At 48.0% G+C, this 16,595-nt stretch overlaps 1 protein-coding gene across 1 annotated transcript in view; it reads right to left on the minus strand.

Moving 5' to 3' along the window:
* The window catches only part of CACNA1I (calcium voltage-gated channel subunit alpha1 I), a 187,210-nt gene that overhangs the window by 18,068 nt on the left and 152,547 nt on the right, over positions 1-16,595 (minus strand). The window contains exons 13-27 of the mRNA XM_009902560.2: positions 16,445-16,562; positions 15,794-15,949; positions 15,286-15,376; positions 12,526-12,728; positions 11,015-11,431; positions 9,954-10,054; positions 8,787-8,910; positions 7,920-7,988; positions 6,798-6,982; positions 6,365-6,491; positions 5,093-5,218; positions 4,540-4,629; positions 3,696-3,888; positions 2,393-2,544; positions 191-300 (exon numbers count right to left, since the gene is read on the minus strand). Of these exons, the coding sequence (XP_009900862.2) occupies positions 191-300; positions 2,393-2,544; positions 3,696-3,888; positions 4,540-4,629; positions 5,093-5,218; positions 6,365-6,491; positions 6,798-6,982; positions 7,920-7,988; positions 8,787-8,910; positions 9,954-10,054; positions 11,015-11,431; positions 12,526-12,728; positions 15,286-15,376; positions 15,794-15,949; positions 16,445-16,562 (2,262 nt within the window). The remainder of the gene's footprint in view (positions 1-190; positions 301-2,392; positions 2,545-3,695; positions 3,889-4,539; positions 4,630-5,092; positions 5,219-6,364; positions 6,492-6,797; positions 6,983-7,919; positions 7,989-8,786; positions 8,911-9,953; positions 10,055-11,014; positions 11,432-12,525; positions 12,729-15,285; positions 15,377-15,793; positions 15,950-16,444; positions 16,563-16,595) is intronic.

Below are 16,595 nucleotides of genomic sequence, written 5' to 3' on the forward strand. Positions count from 1 at the left end.
AATTTTTGGACAACTATTGCTTAGGTATTGCAGTTTATGCAGGCTGAGGCTAGGTCCATGCTGTGCAGAACTGGGAGGCAGTCCTGGCACTCTGCTACCACCTCACACTCAAGATAGGATTCTATGCTCAAAACCTCCAGCCCAACCCCAGTTGTCCCACAGCTACTGTTGATAATAACCCTCTGCTCACCTGTCTTTGAAGAATCGCCGCAGGCCAAACGCCACTAGCTTGAGGACTGCCTCCAACACAAAGACAGTGGTGAACAGGTAGTTGCAGTACTTGAGGGCGGTCTCCAGGGACTGCCAGCAGAAAGAGAGGTTACAGAATTGAGGCAGAAGCAACATCAAAAAGCACATAACCTGTTAGGAGACTCTCTTGAGTGCCAGGAATTCACATGAAGGTGAGGGAAGCTGCCCCATGCTCCTACCTACTTGAATGTGGAGGCTGCCTACTAAGGGGAAGCACCAGCTGACCCCTCTGCCCCATGCGGTTCTCAGGATCAGTTACTGCTTTTTCTTCTGTACTACTCAGCGTTATGGGGAGGAGGAGGTTATTGCAAGAAGAATCCACCAAGTACCACCAGCCTCCTCTTCAGCCAGTAGCCCATACCACCTTAGTGCTACCATGTTAATGGCACTGGCCTAGCTATCCAGCAGGAGTGAGGTACAAAGATTACTCCAGTTGTGGATGTATGTCTCACCCGACAGGAGGAAACCCCTCTGTGCCTTGGTGAGGAGCAGGCATGTATCATAGCAATTAGCTGTTGGGCTTCTGGTTCTTTTATGTGCTGCCCCTTCCCTACCACCAAGGACCAGTGTGGGCAGTGAGTAGGATTTAGGGGTACTTTATGCTGGAAGAGTTCAAAGTGCTTTTAAAAGATTCTTTAGCAGAGCCTGACATCAGGCTGGCACAGTTGGACCTGCGTTCCAGGGAAAGGAGCTGAGGAGCAAGAAAAAAGAGTGACTTGTTTAGGAACAAAGGCCTTACACGAGGAAGATGACAGATAAAGGTCAAGAATCTGTGCAGAGTAAAACTGGGCACCATCAAGGGCAAGATCAGAGATGGGCAGTGGGGCAAGATGGGGCAAGAAACAGAGGAGCCTGGCTGTGGATTTGAATGAGGACAGACAGATTCAGCTCCTGATCAAAGCCTGAGCTACCTTGGACAGCATCTGCTTAGGCATCAGAGCTATCACCTAAACCAAAGGTCTCCTGAAGAGAAGACTTAAATGCCACCAAGCAGATGTCACGATGAATGCTACATATGAAGGCAGAAAGACAATTTGATATGTGCAGCATGCATTTTTCCATCAAAGGCATCTAGAGCTTTGCCAGGAACACTGAGAGCTACATGGTTTTCCCCAATCAATGTATAAAACTAATATGGCCTGTGAAGCCCTTTGCCCTCTGCAGCTGAGAGAGGCTCTGCTCAGCATTTTGGTCCTGCAGCTTATCTTATGGAAAAAAGGTGGCTCAGTAAAAACACTACACCCAGTGACACAGAACCAGCCACTCCAGTCCTTTCAGCTCAGGCCATATGTCAGGGGAATTGGGCTGGCATTTAGAAATCTGATACAAAGCCTGAAGCTCCCAGGACGCTGCTGCTCCCACCACTCCTACTGTTAGTATCTGTAGATACAGGCAGCAAAATTTGGGTGACCCAGATATACACTTAATAATGTAAAGCATAGACATTTAATTACACAACGCTCTCTAGGGGCCTGACTCTTGCTTAGTTGCATTCTCTCTGTTGATTTTAAAGGATAACCAGTGTCTGAGCAGGGCAGAACAAGAGGACAGCCTCAAGCTGCGCTGGGGGGATTTAGGCTAGACGTTAGGAAGAAGTTCTTCATAGAAAGAGTGACTGGCCATTGGAATGGGCTGCCCAGGGAGGTGGTGGAGTCACCATCACTGGAGGTGTTTAGGAAGAGACTGGATGGGGTACTTGGTGCTGTGGTTTCGTTGATTGTGTAGTGTTGGATGTTATGTGGGACTTGATGATCTCAAAGGTCTCTTCCAACCTGGTTCATTCCATTCCATTCCATTCCATTCCATTCCATTCCATTCCATTCCATTCCATTCCACTCCATTCCATTCCATTCCACTCCACTCCACCTCACCTTTCTGGATATATATAAAACTCTTTCCATAACTTTGCCTATTACATTAAATCTTGCAACACTTTCATGATATTTTTTTAGAGACTACCCTTCTGGATATGTAAAGCACTTTCCATAACTTTGCCTATTACATTAAATCTTGCAACACTTTCATGGTATTTTTTAGAGCCACTCCAGTGTCCTACCTATGCTGGTGGGCAGCAGACATCAGAAAGCTGGAGCGAAGTAACATAACGACTAGAAGCAGGGCTTATCTCCATGATCTCACTCACCACAGGTTGGTTGTAGTGCTCCAAGGACATAGTGACCACGTTGAGGCAGATGATGAAAGTGATGAAGATGTCCAGATAGTGGCTGGTGCAGACCGAATGAATAAGGAGGCGAATGGGGCAGTAGGTAGCATAGTACGGCAACCGCTGCGCCTCTTCAGTGGAAAGAGGGAGATGGGCAGTTAGGAAGAGATTGGAAGAAAGAGAGAAATGGGTAAGAAACGCTGAGGAAGGAGCAGGCACAAGAGTGGTGATAAGTGTTGAAAGATAAAGGAATGAAGATGGGAGAAAAAATAGAAAGGATAAGTAAAACGTAGGGAGAATAGGGAAGGTTAAAAAAAACCACAACCAAAAGAAGATGACAAACAAGAAGAAAGTAGAATGTGTGTGGGGAGGGTGGAAATATAGAAAAAAAAGACAAGGGAAGAAATGCTAGGAAGAAAATCTGTTAGTCTATGTTTGTGGGAATGGTGCTAAATCAGCATTTCATGCCTCAACAAATTAAGATCACAAATTATAATAAGGGAGCAGATGGTTCTAGGAGAGGCCCTGGGGTGTCACAGGAGAGAGGGATAAAAACTGGAGCAGAGGAAAGGAAAACGTGCCCACAGGCTGTGAATGGAAGAAAACCATCAGTCTGGGGTAGTAGGGATGATGGGATGGTAACCAGGGGCAAGTATGCTTTTGGAGTTTTTGTCTAAAGGTAATAGAGAACAGGATGGAAACACGAGGAAGAGAGCTCACTCACCCAAGGAGTGACGCTGAAAGCCAGGAACAAAACACAGAGGTCTTTCTCCATCCGCCCAAACACCCCTCACACACACCCTCCCACACCCCCCCACCTTCTTCTTTAAATTTGGATTTAAACACAAAGGATGGTCTGTCCAGGTCTTCCCACAAACACCAGCTGGTAACAGGAAGCCCAAGTAGGACTGACCCAAGCCCAAGAGGTGTACCAGCACGTGCTTGTCCTGCCACAACTAGAACATGTACAGGGGTATCTTTGGTACATATTTTCTCCCAAGGGGCAGGGTGCCAAAATCCCAGTGGCTCCCTGAGCCACAGCAGAGCTCATCAGCCACCCCTCTTCCCCAGACTGCCTCAGTGAGGTGCACAGCAACATGGCAGTGGCACAGGGAGGAAGGCTGAGAGCGCAGCCACAAGTGATGCATTTCAGAGGCTGGTCCATCAGGAAAGAAAAAGAAGGGGAGAAGTTTTGGGTTCTTGGGGCTTTTTGTTTTGTTTTGTTTTTAATTCCAGAAAACCTTAGCCTATGAACCAACCAAACACTTAGGCTGTGCCTTACTCCTTCTCTTCTTCTCCAGGCGGCGTAGGCGCTTCTCCTCCCGCCGGCGTGCCTCCTCAGCCTCCTGGTGCTGACGGCACTTGTGGAAGTTCTCCACCACGACCCCCACAAACATGTTGAGCACAAAGAAGCTGACGATGAGAAGGAAGGAGATGAAGTAAAGGAGCATCCAGGGGTTGTTGTTGGTTACCGGCTGGAAGAGAGGGAGAACAAAGACGGCTGGATGTGAGGCGGCATGGAAATTACCAGGGTGGGGCCTGCCATGGGGACTGGCTGCTGGGAAGGTGAGAAAGCATTATGGAAATCAGGAGTGGGCTGGGAAGAGCTGGTGCTACAGGCAAGGCAGCTGGTGGTCAGTTGGCTTTCAGCATCAGCCAGCAATTGTCAGAGTGGGTGGGAATCAAGTGCAAGGGCCTGCTTGCAAAGAGTCACCTGCAGTTCAGGCACAACTCCAGCTGCAGGTCAAGTACAACACCAGTATGTGGTAAAATGGATGGCCTGGGCACCAGGACCAGCTTTGGCTTGAGGGCAAGTAGGGACCATATCCACACAGCTCCAAAACGACACCGAGATGGGAGTAAACCTGTCATTCAGGAGAGAAAGGAAGCCCTGACTGCATCTTCTGACAAACACCTACAAAGCCACCAGTGGCACAGATGCACATCCCTGCATGGACCAGGCATGACCCTGACCTCTTGCAAATAGGTGAGCAAAGGATTCAGAAGGGCCTTGCAAGGGACTTTTGGTATGAGTGGCATATCTGAAGCAGGACACTAAAGCATGCTTCTGTCTTTCTAGCCTGAAGAAAGTGGAAAAGGTCCTTTCACAAGGAAGTGTTTTGTACCTGCTGGTCAACAGCCACAGCATCTAGTCCATTATACATAATATTGACCCAGCCATCCTTGGAAGCCAGAACAAAGAGGGACATCAGAGCCTGCAATACACAAAGCAAAGCAGATGTGGAGCAGGTGCATCTGGCAGGCTGAGAGAAAAAGAAAATGAAAAAAAAAGTGGGTTTATGCTCTAACAAACACAGCACTGAAATCCTCTTCCTGCCTGTGTTTCTACACACATCAAAACCTGCTCCTTCCCCCGTGGAGGAGAGGGAGGGGGCACAGGAAGCTATGTGCAGCCAGACACACCAGAGGAGAGAGGTTGTGAAGAACATCTGCTTTGCAGCAGGAGGAAAAATGGAAATCAAGCTCTCTGCTGCCACCACTTTTCTTTCCCCCACAACCTCTAAGCATCATTCTGATACCAATCCACTAGTGACACAGCTTCTGCCAGATAAGTGCCCTTCCTGGACCAGGGACCAGGCACTGCATCTGTGCATGTATAGGAGAAGACAAACCCTGTGCTGGGTTCCCATCAGAGACAGGGGCTGTAGGCAGACTCACCTGTCCCAGGTTGTCAAAGTTGTACTTGTGGTGCACCCACTTGTAGTTGGCAGCCACACAGTCAGACCGGTTGGTGATGTTCCTGATGTCGACCCCCAGACAGTGGTAGAACTTGCCCTTGAAGAGCTGCAGAAAGGAAGTGATCCCATCAGCCCTGTTCCCCACTGGGGTCTCCACGTTCCCTGGGCTAGTGAAGAAGCTCTTGAGATGGTGGGTGGGCTGCAGGGCTGCAAGTCAGGTGGAGCGTGACGGGTAGGGAACACCGATGCAACAGAGCACAGGCTCAAACACTGATGAAGAGCCAGAGCCACCCACATAAACCCACACCTGGCCTTTCAGCCTCCTCCATTGCCCCAGGCAAGCAGTGACTCCAAGTCCTTACTCTCTGACAGCCTTTAGGGCAACCTTTCTGAGTAGAATTAGAGTCACTGGCCCAAAAGGAAAAACATCCTCTCTTTAGCCCTCAAAAGTAGTCTCCTTTCCTTGCTTCCCAGTTACCGAAAGGACTGATGGGAAAAGAAGATCTCATCTGAGGGTAAAGAACCAGAAAAAAACATCCCCTGATTCTCAGATACTTTGTTGTTTTGTTGTTTGGGTTTTTTTCCCTCTCCACAAAGCTGCACTGCACTGCTGGGGCTCTTCTGCCCAGGGCTCCTTTCCCCATATGGAAGGTACTGGATTGTGCATTTGTACAGATGCATCAGAGCAGACTAAGTATAGCACATTGCCTGAGATGGAAGTAACGCCCACGCCCTTGCTCCTCTGCAATGCAACAGCCAAAAATAAAGAGGATTAAATAAATTTTAAAAAGAAAGAAAAAAAGAAAGGGAAAAAAAAAAAGAAAGGTTGTGGGTGGATTTAGGGCTCACAGTGTGGTGGAGAAACAGAGCTGACTCGAGGCAGGGTTCACCTGCTTGCCCTTGTGGTGTGATGTGGACATGCCCAGTGAGCCCTGTGCCACACCAGCCCTGAGCTCTCCCTACAACATAGCTCTCCCAAACTGTGATCCAGCTCCTGCCAGGTGTGAGCATTACCTCCTACCTCACATACCCAGCTCAGCAATTCACTGAGCACCTGGCTGGCCCTGCCAAAGGCTGCAGGAATATTATGGTGGGATATAGCTCATGAAGGAGGGCAAGTTCAGAGATATTCCTGGCTTGCCTGTTCATCCTGCTTAGCTTGGTTACCTCTGCCTGTTGTAGCATCTGGGGGCATAGGTGTCCATGGCAGGGTGGCAGCACAGAGGCTGCTTTATGGGCAGTAACAACCTACCTGCACACCTAGGATGCCAAAGATGATGAAGAAAGCACAGCAGATGAGCACAATGTTTCCTATGGGCTTGAGGGAAGAAATGAGTGTCTCCACCACCAGCTTCAGGCCAGGGGCTCGGCTGATGACCCTGGAAAGGAAGGAAGGGGAAGGGTAACAAAAGGGACAGGACATATTTGGCTTAAGCTAGCCATTTTCAGTTACAGCAGTCCCCTGCTCTGCCTGTGCAGTGACTCATCAGTGGAGATCAAAAAGGCTCTTCTGTCCCATGGGCTGGTTGCCTGATGAGGTACCTCCAGGGCCAGAGACATATGGCTAGGGGGAACCTCCCTGTGGCTCATGGCCTGGCTTTGGCACAGCAGGATCTGACTCTGGGACTCTTCCTGGAGGGGCTGGTGGGAAGAGGGGGCCAAGCAGGGCTCAGCGGGGCTCTAACCGGAGGGGACGTAAAGTGCGCAGCAGCCGGAGGACTCGCAGCACCCCGAGGATTTTGGCACCACCAGCAGAGGCCACCGAGACCACAATGTCGATGAGAGATACAAAGACCAGGAAGCCATCCAAGACGTTCCAGCTGCTGCGGAGATAAGCCTGGTCCCCAAAATACAGGCCTAGAGAGACCACCTGCAAGAGAGGGGAGATGAGAAGGGGTTAAATGGCTCCTCTACATGTTGCCTGCTACAGGCAGCTATGGAGAAAAAGGGAGGCTGGGGAAAAGTTATCAACTCCACTTGACACTGAAGTGTTATCTCATCATCTTTTCCTTTCACCTGGAAAGCTATGAAAGAAAATGTCTGTGGGGAAATTGGTGTGACACAACTCCAGAAATAACAGGGCCATGGTGTCTCCTCACCTTTCCTTTGATTCCCTGATCAATAGGCCTCTGTGGAGAACATGCAGGAAATCACTTCCTGCCACATCACAGACCTGGGGCAAATCACTCGAGCCAGAGATCAGCTGGGAGATAAAATTGGGCACTGAACCCTGTATTTTGGGGCTTAAGGGGGTGCTTCGATTTTCAGCAGTTCTCAACACTAGCAGGTGCTAGAGAAATAACTGGGCTTGAGGAAAGCTGAACCCCCTGCAAATCAAGGCCATAATTCAGGTGTGAAATTTAGGTGTTTAACTTCAGGCATCCAGTTTTAGGACTCTTTTCCAGTCACAAGAGGGGAAAACCAAGATTTCCCTATTGTTGCAAAGTACTTAGGCACATATTGATTAATTATCTCAGCCAAGAAATGTGTTATTCAAAGTGGTGTCATTTCTCCTATCCTTGTTTCAGGAGAAAGGGAAGGGACATTTGACATCATCACAAAATCCATACCTCCTGGATACTAAGACTTCTTTGGATTTAAAGCCTAGGATAAACAACCCCTCAATGCCTAACAGGGGACTCATACCCAGGCAGGGTTCTATGGTTCTATCTGCCTTTATCAAGGCAGAGGGAAGGATGGGCACACTGAAAAGCTGGAGACTTTAGAAGATTTCTGGGCAAGCATGAACCATGTTGTGTTTCTGACACTGGGAAAAGGCTCTGAGCTGTTAATCTCCAGTAACTCACCTTCAGTGTCATCTCAGCTACAAAAATTGCTGTGAATATGTAGTTGGACACAGTGAGAAAGATTCTCTCCTGAAAAATAAAAATAAAGAAAGGCCTTAAATACATCTTGATTTCTTGTTACTCTGCCAAATTCCTCTGGTGAACTTGATATCTTTTCCTTTCCTGTGAAGGGCCTGAAAGTTGGGGAAATAAGAGAGGTGCCTTTGGAAAAGGTCAGTGCCAAGCAACTTTTAGCTCATACACTGTCTCAGTCCTGTGCCATAGCTCCCACACGACTCTGCAAGAGCACAAATTCCGTTTCAAGATGCTTTCTGCCCTGTTCTGCCAGTACTGCTCAGTCCTGCCTTGCTGCACTGACCTGGAACTTCTTCCTGAAGGGCTGCTGGGCACTGACTGCTGGATTGTGTGTAAGTGCAGTAGAGTCCAGGGATCAGCTATGGGTAAGGCAGATATGCAGACAAAGCCATTTCACTTGTCAGCTTGAACCATATCCAAGATAGCTCAAAAGCAGCATACATGGATGATGACATGCCCTTCCTACAGAATGGAAGTTAATTCTGTCTCTTAGTTTATAGTCCCTGTCCCTTTTGCCAGTCATCTCTTGACTGCAGGTGCCTGGGGGACTCTCTTGTTCCCCAAGAGGGAAGGAACTAAGATTACTGTATTATAAAGTGGGTTACCCCATTTTAAGACCCTGCAGGAGAAGAACAAACTGTGTTAATTACTAATACTTGGGCATTAAAATAGATGAGTGGGAGCTGATGTTTAATGCTGAAGTTTTTCTAGAGGTCCAAGCAGTGCTAGGAACACTTACAAACCTCTGGCAGAGGTTGTGATAAAAAGTAAGTGGGAGGAAATGGTGCTCACCGTGCTTCTGTGTTCAATCTGTGGTCTCTCCAGGGCAATGGTGATGCAGTTGAGGAAGATGAAGGCCAGCACAACATGGTCAAAGAGTTTGTGAGCTATGATGGTTTGGCAGAGGAGGCGAAACCTGCAAGAGAGTTCCAGTAGACACCTGTGGCTTAGGCAGAGCAAGGTTAGGAGCTATGAGGACAGAGTGGAAAGGTCTGGCCAAAACTGAGCTCTGATGCAGCAGCATTCCTATCACTCATAGTATTGTTCCTTGCCATGGCAACACCCCAGAGTGGCCTACAGTCACACAGGGAGCATGGAGCAGACCAAGGGCAGAGCAAGTAGCTGAACCTTCATCCACCGCCAGTGCCAGAGTGGCATCCTAACCACTGTGGCTCTGTGGCTCTGTAGAGAAGAGACTGAATTTCAGTTTTCATCCCAAACTCACACTGTGTCGGCTCAGGGCAAAGAGGCCACATGCCTGAGGAGAGGCAGGTAAGTTGGCAGGCAAGGTGACCACACTTACATCTGCTCTGAAAGATACTGCCTGTGAGCAGAGCTGTCACACAGAGAAAAAAGCTCGCCCTCATGAATTATAATGAAACCCTTTTCAAGGGGTGATGCACAGGGGTGAGAATACCATGGGGCATATGGACATTTTCTCCTAGTGGAAAGGCCCCCTCCAGCAGGAAGAGCTTAGCTTTTTTTTTTTTCCTCTTTCTTTCTTTCATTCTTCTAGGCAAGAAGAATTCTGACTTTACCCTAAAAGGTGTGATAAGACTGCTGATAAGTTGGTACTGGGACTGAAAATGAAAATGTTCTAGTATCAGGGGAGGAAATATCAGTATTATGGAGCTGTTAATAATACATTCCTCCTTCTGGGTTAATGTTAGTATTCCCTGCCTTGCTTTGCTATAAATATTTATGATTATACAAAAAAGAAATGGGATGCTCCAAAGGGAGGGAAAAAATCACAATAGTGATTTAGGATTCTTATCCTTCCTTCCATCTCCAGAATCAAGGAAGAGTTGTGTGGCTGTAGAGAGAACATAGAGAGGAAAATCCACATTCCCAGCTAGTGAGTTTAAATTTGTAACCCAACACACAGCTCAGGGGTGTGGCCATCATAGCACCAGAATCTGCCCCAGCTTCCCAACCCTCTCATGGCAAAGCTGCACAAACCTGTTTTGTGGAGAGAAGAGATAGATGGACCAGTCCTCCCGTATTTCACACCAGTCTGGCTTATAGACTTCCATCATCTTCCGGATGCGAAAGCACAAGCTCTGGAGGGATGCAGCAGAAGCAAATGCCACTGGTTACCTTCCCACTTGCCTGAGAGAAGGACTCTTCCTTTCACATCTGACCCCAAAACAACACTACCTGCAGGTTGGCCTGCTTGCCTTTCTTTAAGCCCCTGAATGGGGAAGTAGACTCAAAGAGCAAAAAAGCTGTGAAAAATAGATAGATGCTGTTTTGCCTGGGCCTTTTCACTGCTTGGCATCTGTTTTCCCTCTCAGATCATTACAACTTAAACTGCTCATGTCCTTTCTGGAGCAGAATGTTGTCCATGATGCTTTCTCAGAGTGGTTACTTGAGACAGTGTTTTCTCACTACCTCAGCTAAATGAGAAGCCAAGACAAGAAGGCCTTCAATTGACACTTAGGCTTGGGAGTGACTTAATTTCACATAGCATACATGTCTGTTCAGATTTATGCTCATCCTTCCTCCAATTTTCCCACCCTTTCATGTGCACACAGATTGGGCATTGCAGTCTCCCAGGCTGGCACTGCAGACCTCACCTTGTTCCTTGCGCCTGTGTTTCCTGCTCTGATCTGCTGATCTTTCCCATGCAAAGCTCTTGCTGCTCACACAGCCTGACCTTTCATAACCTTTAGAAACCACTGCCTGCACTGCTCTGAAATGACATCCCCTGAATGACCACACTGATGCCCCACATCTTTTCTCCTACCATCCACCTGCACAACAGCCTTGCAGGCAGTCTTCCTAAAAAAGTCTCACCTGCATTTAGTGTGGTCCCCCAGTTATATTTAAAACATTTCAGCAAGCTTTCACATCCACACAGCAGGGAAACAAACTTTGGGACTGCCCTAGGTGCCCCTGCTTTGGCAGGGGTGTTGGACTTGATGATCTCTGCAGGTCCCTTCCAACCCCTACCATTCCATGATTTGGGGTTTCCCACAGCACTGCAGTGTAACCTTAGGTTCCCTCCACCAAGTGCTCACATAATCTATTTCTTCATCATCCTCTCCCCGTTCCTTGCGGTTGTTCATCTTTGGGAAGATCTCCTTGGAAATGCTGGGCATTTTGCCATTGCAGTCTTGATGTTCACTGGTCCCAGGTACTGTTCCCAGCTTACAAGTCCCTCTGTGGCTGGATGGGACCGAGGCCAGCTCTAACAGGTCAGAGGAGCCTTTGTTGTCCAGGGAGAGCGTCCGGCGGTGATGGAACACCCTTCCCGTCCCATCTGGCTCCCCATCCGCTGCCCTGTGCCCTTCCCCAGACAGAAGGGACTCGTGCTCAGCAGAGGGAGGTTTATGCTTCAGGCTGTGCCCCCGGGCCAGGCTATTCCAGCTGGAGCGACGGCTCCCCCAGGCTCCACTGCGGCCCCAGGCACCGTAGTGGGAACTGCGGGAGCTGGACTGTAAGAGAGTGAGAGGAGAGCTTAGCAACTCTGGGCACAAGGAGGGACCATGAGATCCTCTTTCACATCACAGGGGAGCTTGCCAGTTTTCATCCACCGAGGAAGTTGCATGGTGGAATTTAGCAGCAATCTCTGCACATCTGACAATAAATTGATAGTGAGTTAGCAATGGTGTTGGCTGTGATTACTTTATAGCACCATCTCTGTGCAAAGCACTTATGGGGAAGGTAAAAATTAAAGCCAAAGGCCAGCTGCCTGATGTTACTTACACCAGCACAGAGCAAGAATAAAGATCTAAAAAAAATAATAAAAATCAATTTGCAGCTTTTCAGACTGCCCTGGGGTAAAGGATAACACAAGGTACAAGGTGATGGATAATCTGACATGCCATCCTTGAGTATAGTCTTAGTGAAAGGAAGAAATGAGAGAAACAGGCTTACTGATTACAGTCTAGTCCAACCACATCGACAATTTACCAGGTAGCACATGGCTGACAGCTCTCCCTATTTAGAAACAGCAGGAGCATGAACCCTTTGAGCACCAACGCACCCCCCAAAGCTGTGTTACATGTGTTAAATGATGTTACGTGCTTTGGCTAGACAGTCACTAGTGCTTGGGAAAGTGCTAAAGGGCAGCAGGGCCTGCTATGGGGAGATCCAAGTCCAGATTTCTCTTTTCATTGTTATAAAAGCTTCCAGAAAACCCATCTCTTGTGGGACTTGGAAGTTCTGGTGTCACCCAGATACTCCTATCTCCTTAACATACTCAGGGCATCATTGTGTGTCCCGTGGGAAGGAAAGAGCAAGGGGACAAAAGGTATTTCACTCTAAGAGAGATGTTCTGTCTCCTTGGTGTTTTCCCCACTTGACTAGCAGAATACAAAAGCGCTGAATCGCACATTCAGTGGAACAGAGATCAATATCCTGGAAGCAGACTTCAATAGTCTGGATATTTAGGTAAATAATGTGAACTGACCTGACTTCCTGCTTGTGATAGAAGCCTACAGCAGCAGTGCAATGCTCCACAGCAATCCCCAGATGATTGCAGAAACACAACAGAGTGCTTGGAAAGCAAAAGAAGCTTATGACTCACCAAGGACCGCTGGTCGTAGGTCATTCTCCCCAGGGACATCACACTGCTCTTCCGGGACCCAACGGCAACACGGATCTGGTCAGGCTGCAGGGAGTTGTGTGAAGAGTTTGTGACTCCCCCAGCAGCCACTGGTGGGTTGGAAGAGGGCAAGGATGGGTCCAAGTGTCCATTAGGTGTCACAGGAATTGCACACAGCTTGGGATCTGTGTGGAAAGATGCAGAAAGAAGAAGAAGGAGAAAAGAAGGTGTGTTCCTCACTATACAGTGACTGTTTCAATGTCTCAGCTATTTAGAGGGTTAGCAGCAGTTAACAGAACATTCACTGTTTAGCAGCAATCAGTATCAGTTCCTCCTGATTTAGGGTTTTGTGGCAAAAGCCATACAAGATGGGGAGCCTTTGAATTATTCTCCTCAGTTCCCAAAACCAAATGCAGATCTCCATGGGGCCAGACAGAGGAGCAGAGTGCTGGTCAGGTAGACTCAAGTTAGCAGGCAGAGCAAGCAGCTGAACCCTGGCAGCACGGTGGGGAGAGTGTGCTGCTGCATGCCGAGAACAGACACCTACAACTTCAGGTCTGAACCAGTGCCACTGACTGCCAGCTTGCTTATTTGAAGCAGAGAGGCTGAGGCACTGAGGAAGAGCTCAAGATGTGGGGAAACCCACAGCCATCTGCATGTTGGGGTCAGCTTTATATGCTGGCAATGTTACTCTTCTTCCAAGTCTAGCCTTTGAGGGGTATGTGATGTGCTGTGGACAGCCATCAACATTTGTTGAGATGGATGGAGAGGACTAGATTTCAATGCCTAAAAGGACTGGAACAATCCTTTCTGTCTGACTGTTGCATGATGTCTGCGTGCAGCATCAGTGCACCAACAAGCTCTCTAAGCTCTTCCCATCTGCCTTCCTAGGGGTTTGGCTGCCTACATTGAAGCTGAGCTCTGATATGGTGCAGACAGATAACCCAGGATCAGACTGTTGTGAAAACAGCCAAGTTGCCTAAAAGAGCTGTGACAAGCCAATACTGCAGCCACTGCTCTTTGCTGAGGGAGCTGCATTTGTGCTCAGACTTGTGCCTGTAGTCCTTGTCTGGGTTATACTGCAAGCATGCTTGTGCCTGTCCTTGCATCTTGTTAATCCTCATCTTGCTGACTGGACTTCTTGCCTCAACCTCAGATCTGCCTCACCACTGACTGCCTCACCTGCAACCACTGAACCATTGGCTGATTCTGGCTAGTGTCAGCAGCCGTGCTCTGCTCACACTTTGTAGGTGAAGTTCCCCTACTCCTGGCCCACCATCCATTGTAGAGCAAGCTACTCTTGCTGCTCCCTGCCACCAAGTCCTGTCTGAAGTAGAATCATAGAATTGTTAGGGTTGGAAGTGACCTCAAATATCATCCAGTTCCACCCTCTCTACCATGGGCAGGGACACCTCACACTAGATCAGGTTGCTCAGAGCCACATCCAGCCTGGCCTTAAAAACCTCCAGGGATGAGGCTTCCACCACCTCCCTGGGCAACCTGTGCCAGTGTCTCACCATCCTCATCGGGGAGAATTTCTTCCTGTATATATACATCTTGTAGAAAGACTTGCAGTCTTTAAGGGAAGACTTTGAGGGGTGGAGACCTTTCCCAGCATCTTGTAGTCAGACTGTTCCAACAATTAAATTATCTTTCCTTAAAAAAAATGTGGTGCTTTTAATTATTTTTTTTTTTATTCTGTATTTGTCTAGTTTCAGCTTCCAGCCTTTACAATCTCATTATGTCTTTTTTTCTGCTCAATTAAAGATCCATCTAGCATCAGAAATCTCTGCTTATGGTCAGCACTTAGGGAGTGTGTGATCCAGTCACTTCTCTGGTCTCTCTAAGCCTCATTAGCCACTCACTATGGGGCAAGACTTCCAGATTTGTCCAAGTCCCTTTGTTATGTGTTGGTATCCTCTATCCAAATGTGGGTCCCAGATTTGGACACAGCATTCCTAAACTAGTGACTCCAAAGCTAAGCAGAGACAGCCTCACTTCTTACTCCTAGATGCCATTCTGTAGGTCATTCAAGAGCTGCTCCCCTTAGCTATCATATTCCTCAGGATGTCAACAGGTCTCAGCTTTCAGAGAATCACAGAATCACCAAGGTTGGAAGAGACCTCAAAGATCATCAAGTCCAACCTGTCACCACAGACCTCATGACTAAACCATGTCTTCAAGTACCACATCCAATCCCCTCTTGAACATCTCCAGGGATGGTGACTCCACCACCTGCCTGGGCAGCACATTCCAATGGTGAACGACTCTCTCAGTGAAGAACTTTCTCCTCACCTCCAGCCTAAACTTCCCCTGGTGCAGCTTGAGACTGTGTCATCTTGTTCTGCTGCTGGTTGCCTGGGAGAAGAGACCAACCCCCTCCTGGCTACAACCACCCTTCAGGTAGTTGTAGACAGCAATAAGGTCTCCTCTGAGCCTCCTCTTCTCCAGGCTAAACAATCCCAGCTCCCTCAGCCTCTCCTCATAGGGCTTGTGTTTGAGGCCTCTCCCCAGCCTCGTTGCCCTTCTCTGGACACGTTCAAGTGTCTCAATGTCCTTCTTAAACTGAGGGGCCCAGAAAACTGATAACACCACAGATAACACCCCAAGGCAGCATAAAGTTCAAAATGAAAACTGATAAATTCTTGGAGATGAGAGTGACTTTTCTGCAGATTTTCCTTTTGTTTTTCTCACTGAACAGCAATGGGAGATAAGAAAATGAGGCTGCTTGAGCTACTGTACCTGAGCCTTCCTGAACCTCTTGGAACTGATCTAAGTCCTCCATGTTTGATGAACTCTGGTCTTCATCTGAGTATGACCGGTTAGCATCACCCTGGAACACATGAGTTTAGGAGCTGAGAATTCACACAGGGAAAAGCTCATTTGTTCTTGTCTTTCATTGCTGGAACAACTGTAAACCCTCCTTGGCAGCCAGGCATCATGAGATCACTGGAAGGAGTCTCATGTGATGTGGGATGGCTGACATACTGGTTGCTTGCTTTTGGAAGGGCAAAGAACTCACTCTAGTAGGGTAGGGTCTGTTTCACAGGATAGGAATTATGACTCCCTTACAAGGTTTAACAGCATCAGGGTTTTTTTGTTTAATGGTGCCCATCCTGAATCTAACAAGGGAAATCTCAACAGTGTAATACTCTGAGAGTCCTCTACCCCAGTACCCTCAAAGTGTCTTGAAGGTCCCATTTTTCACACCTGTACTCCTCTTCCTGATGAGGCCTTAGTGGTAACTCACCTCAGCCTGGAATCCCTCCACAAGAATGGCCACCAGCAGATTGAAGAGCACATAATTGCCAAACGTCATGAGAGCCACAAAGTAGAGGGATGCCCACGGTGAGGTGGAGGCCATGCCATTATAGAGCACAACGTTCCAGTCCTCCTGGGTTAGAATCTGCAACCAGGAGTAGAGACCACATAAGCATGAAGGAAGAACACAAAGAGGGTTCTCAGAAAAGAACAATGAAAGGATACACATTAGGCCTCTTAATTTCACTATAACCACCCACTCACTGCCCACTGTTACTGTCCAGCTGTGGTGCTGCCCCAATAACATTAGCTGAGCAAGAATAAACAAGAGCAACCATGAGGGTAGTCATGGATTGACATAACAGTCATGCCCATATTATCACATCATCACCTTCCATATTAAACATGGAATTTCCACAACAGGAGGGACCTTGGCAAACTTTCTCCTAGGAAGGAAGGAGTGTTTCTGTTTGAGAGATATTACAGTCATTTGATTACAGCACACAGTTGCTCTTCCTCCAAACATCACATGCTGGAGCCTGCTGTCAGGAGTGAGTGCAATGTTCTGCAATGAGGAAAAGCACCCTCTGATCCTTTTCTCTTTCCCCTGGCCCACCTGTAGAAAGCAGAGTGAGCTCACCTGGAAGACAGTGACAATGGCCCACAGCAGAGAGTCAAAATTCTTCCGGTCAGGAACTGTATCTCCTGTGTCTGTCCTGAGGCTGAACTTGCAACCAAAGATGTGCATTCCCAGGATGCTTTTGGGATAAGAAGAATAAATACCTCTGCCA

This window comes from Dryobates pubescens, chromosome 15 (genome assembly GCF_014839835.1).
Source record: "Dryobates pubescens isolate bDryPub1 chromosome 15, bDryPub1.pri, whole genome shotgun sequence".
Classification (NCBI taxonomy): Eukaryota; Metazoa; Chordata; class Aves; order Piciformes; family Picidae; genus Dryobates; species Dryobates pubescens.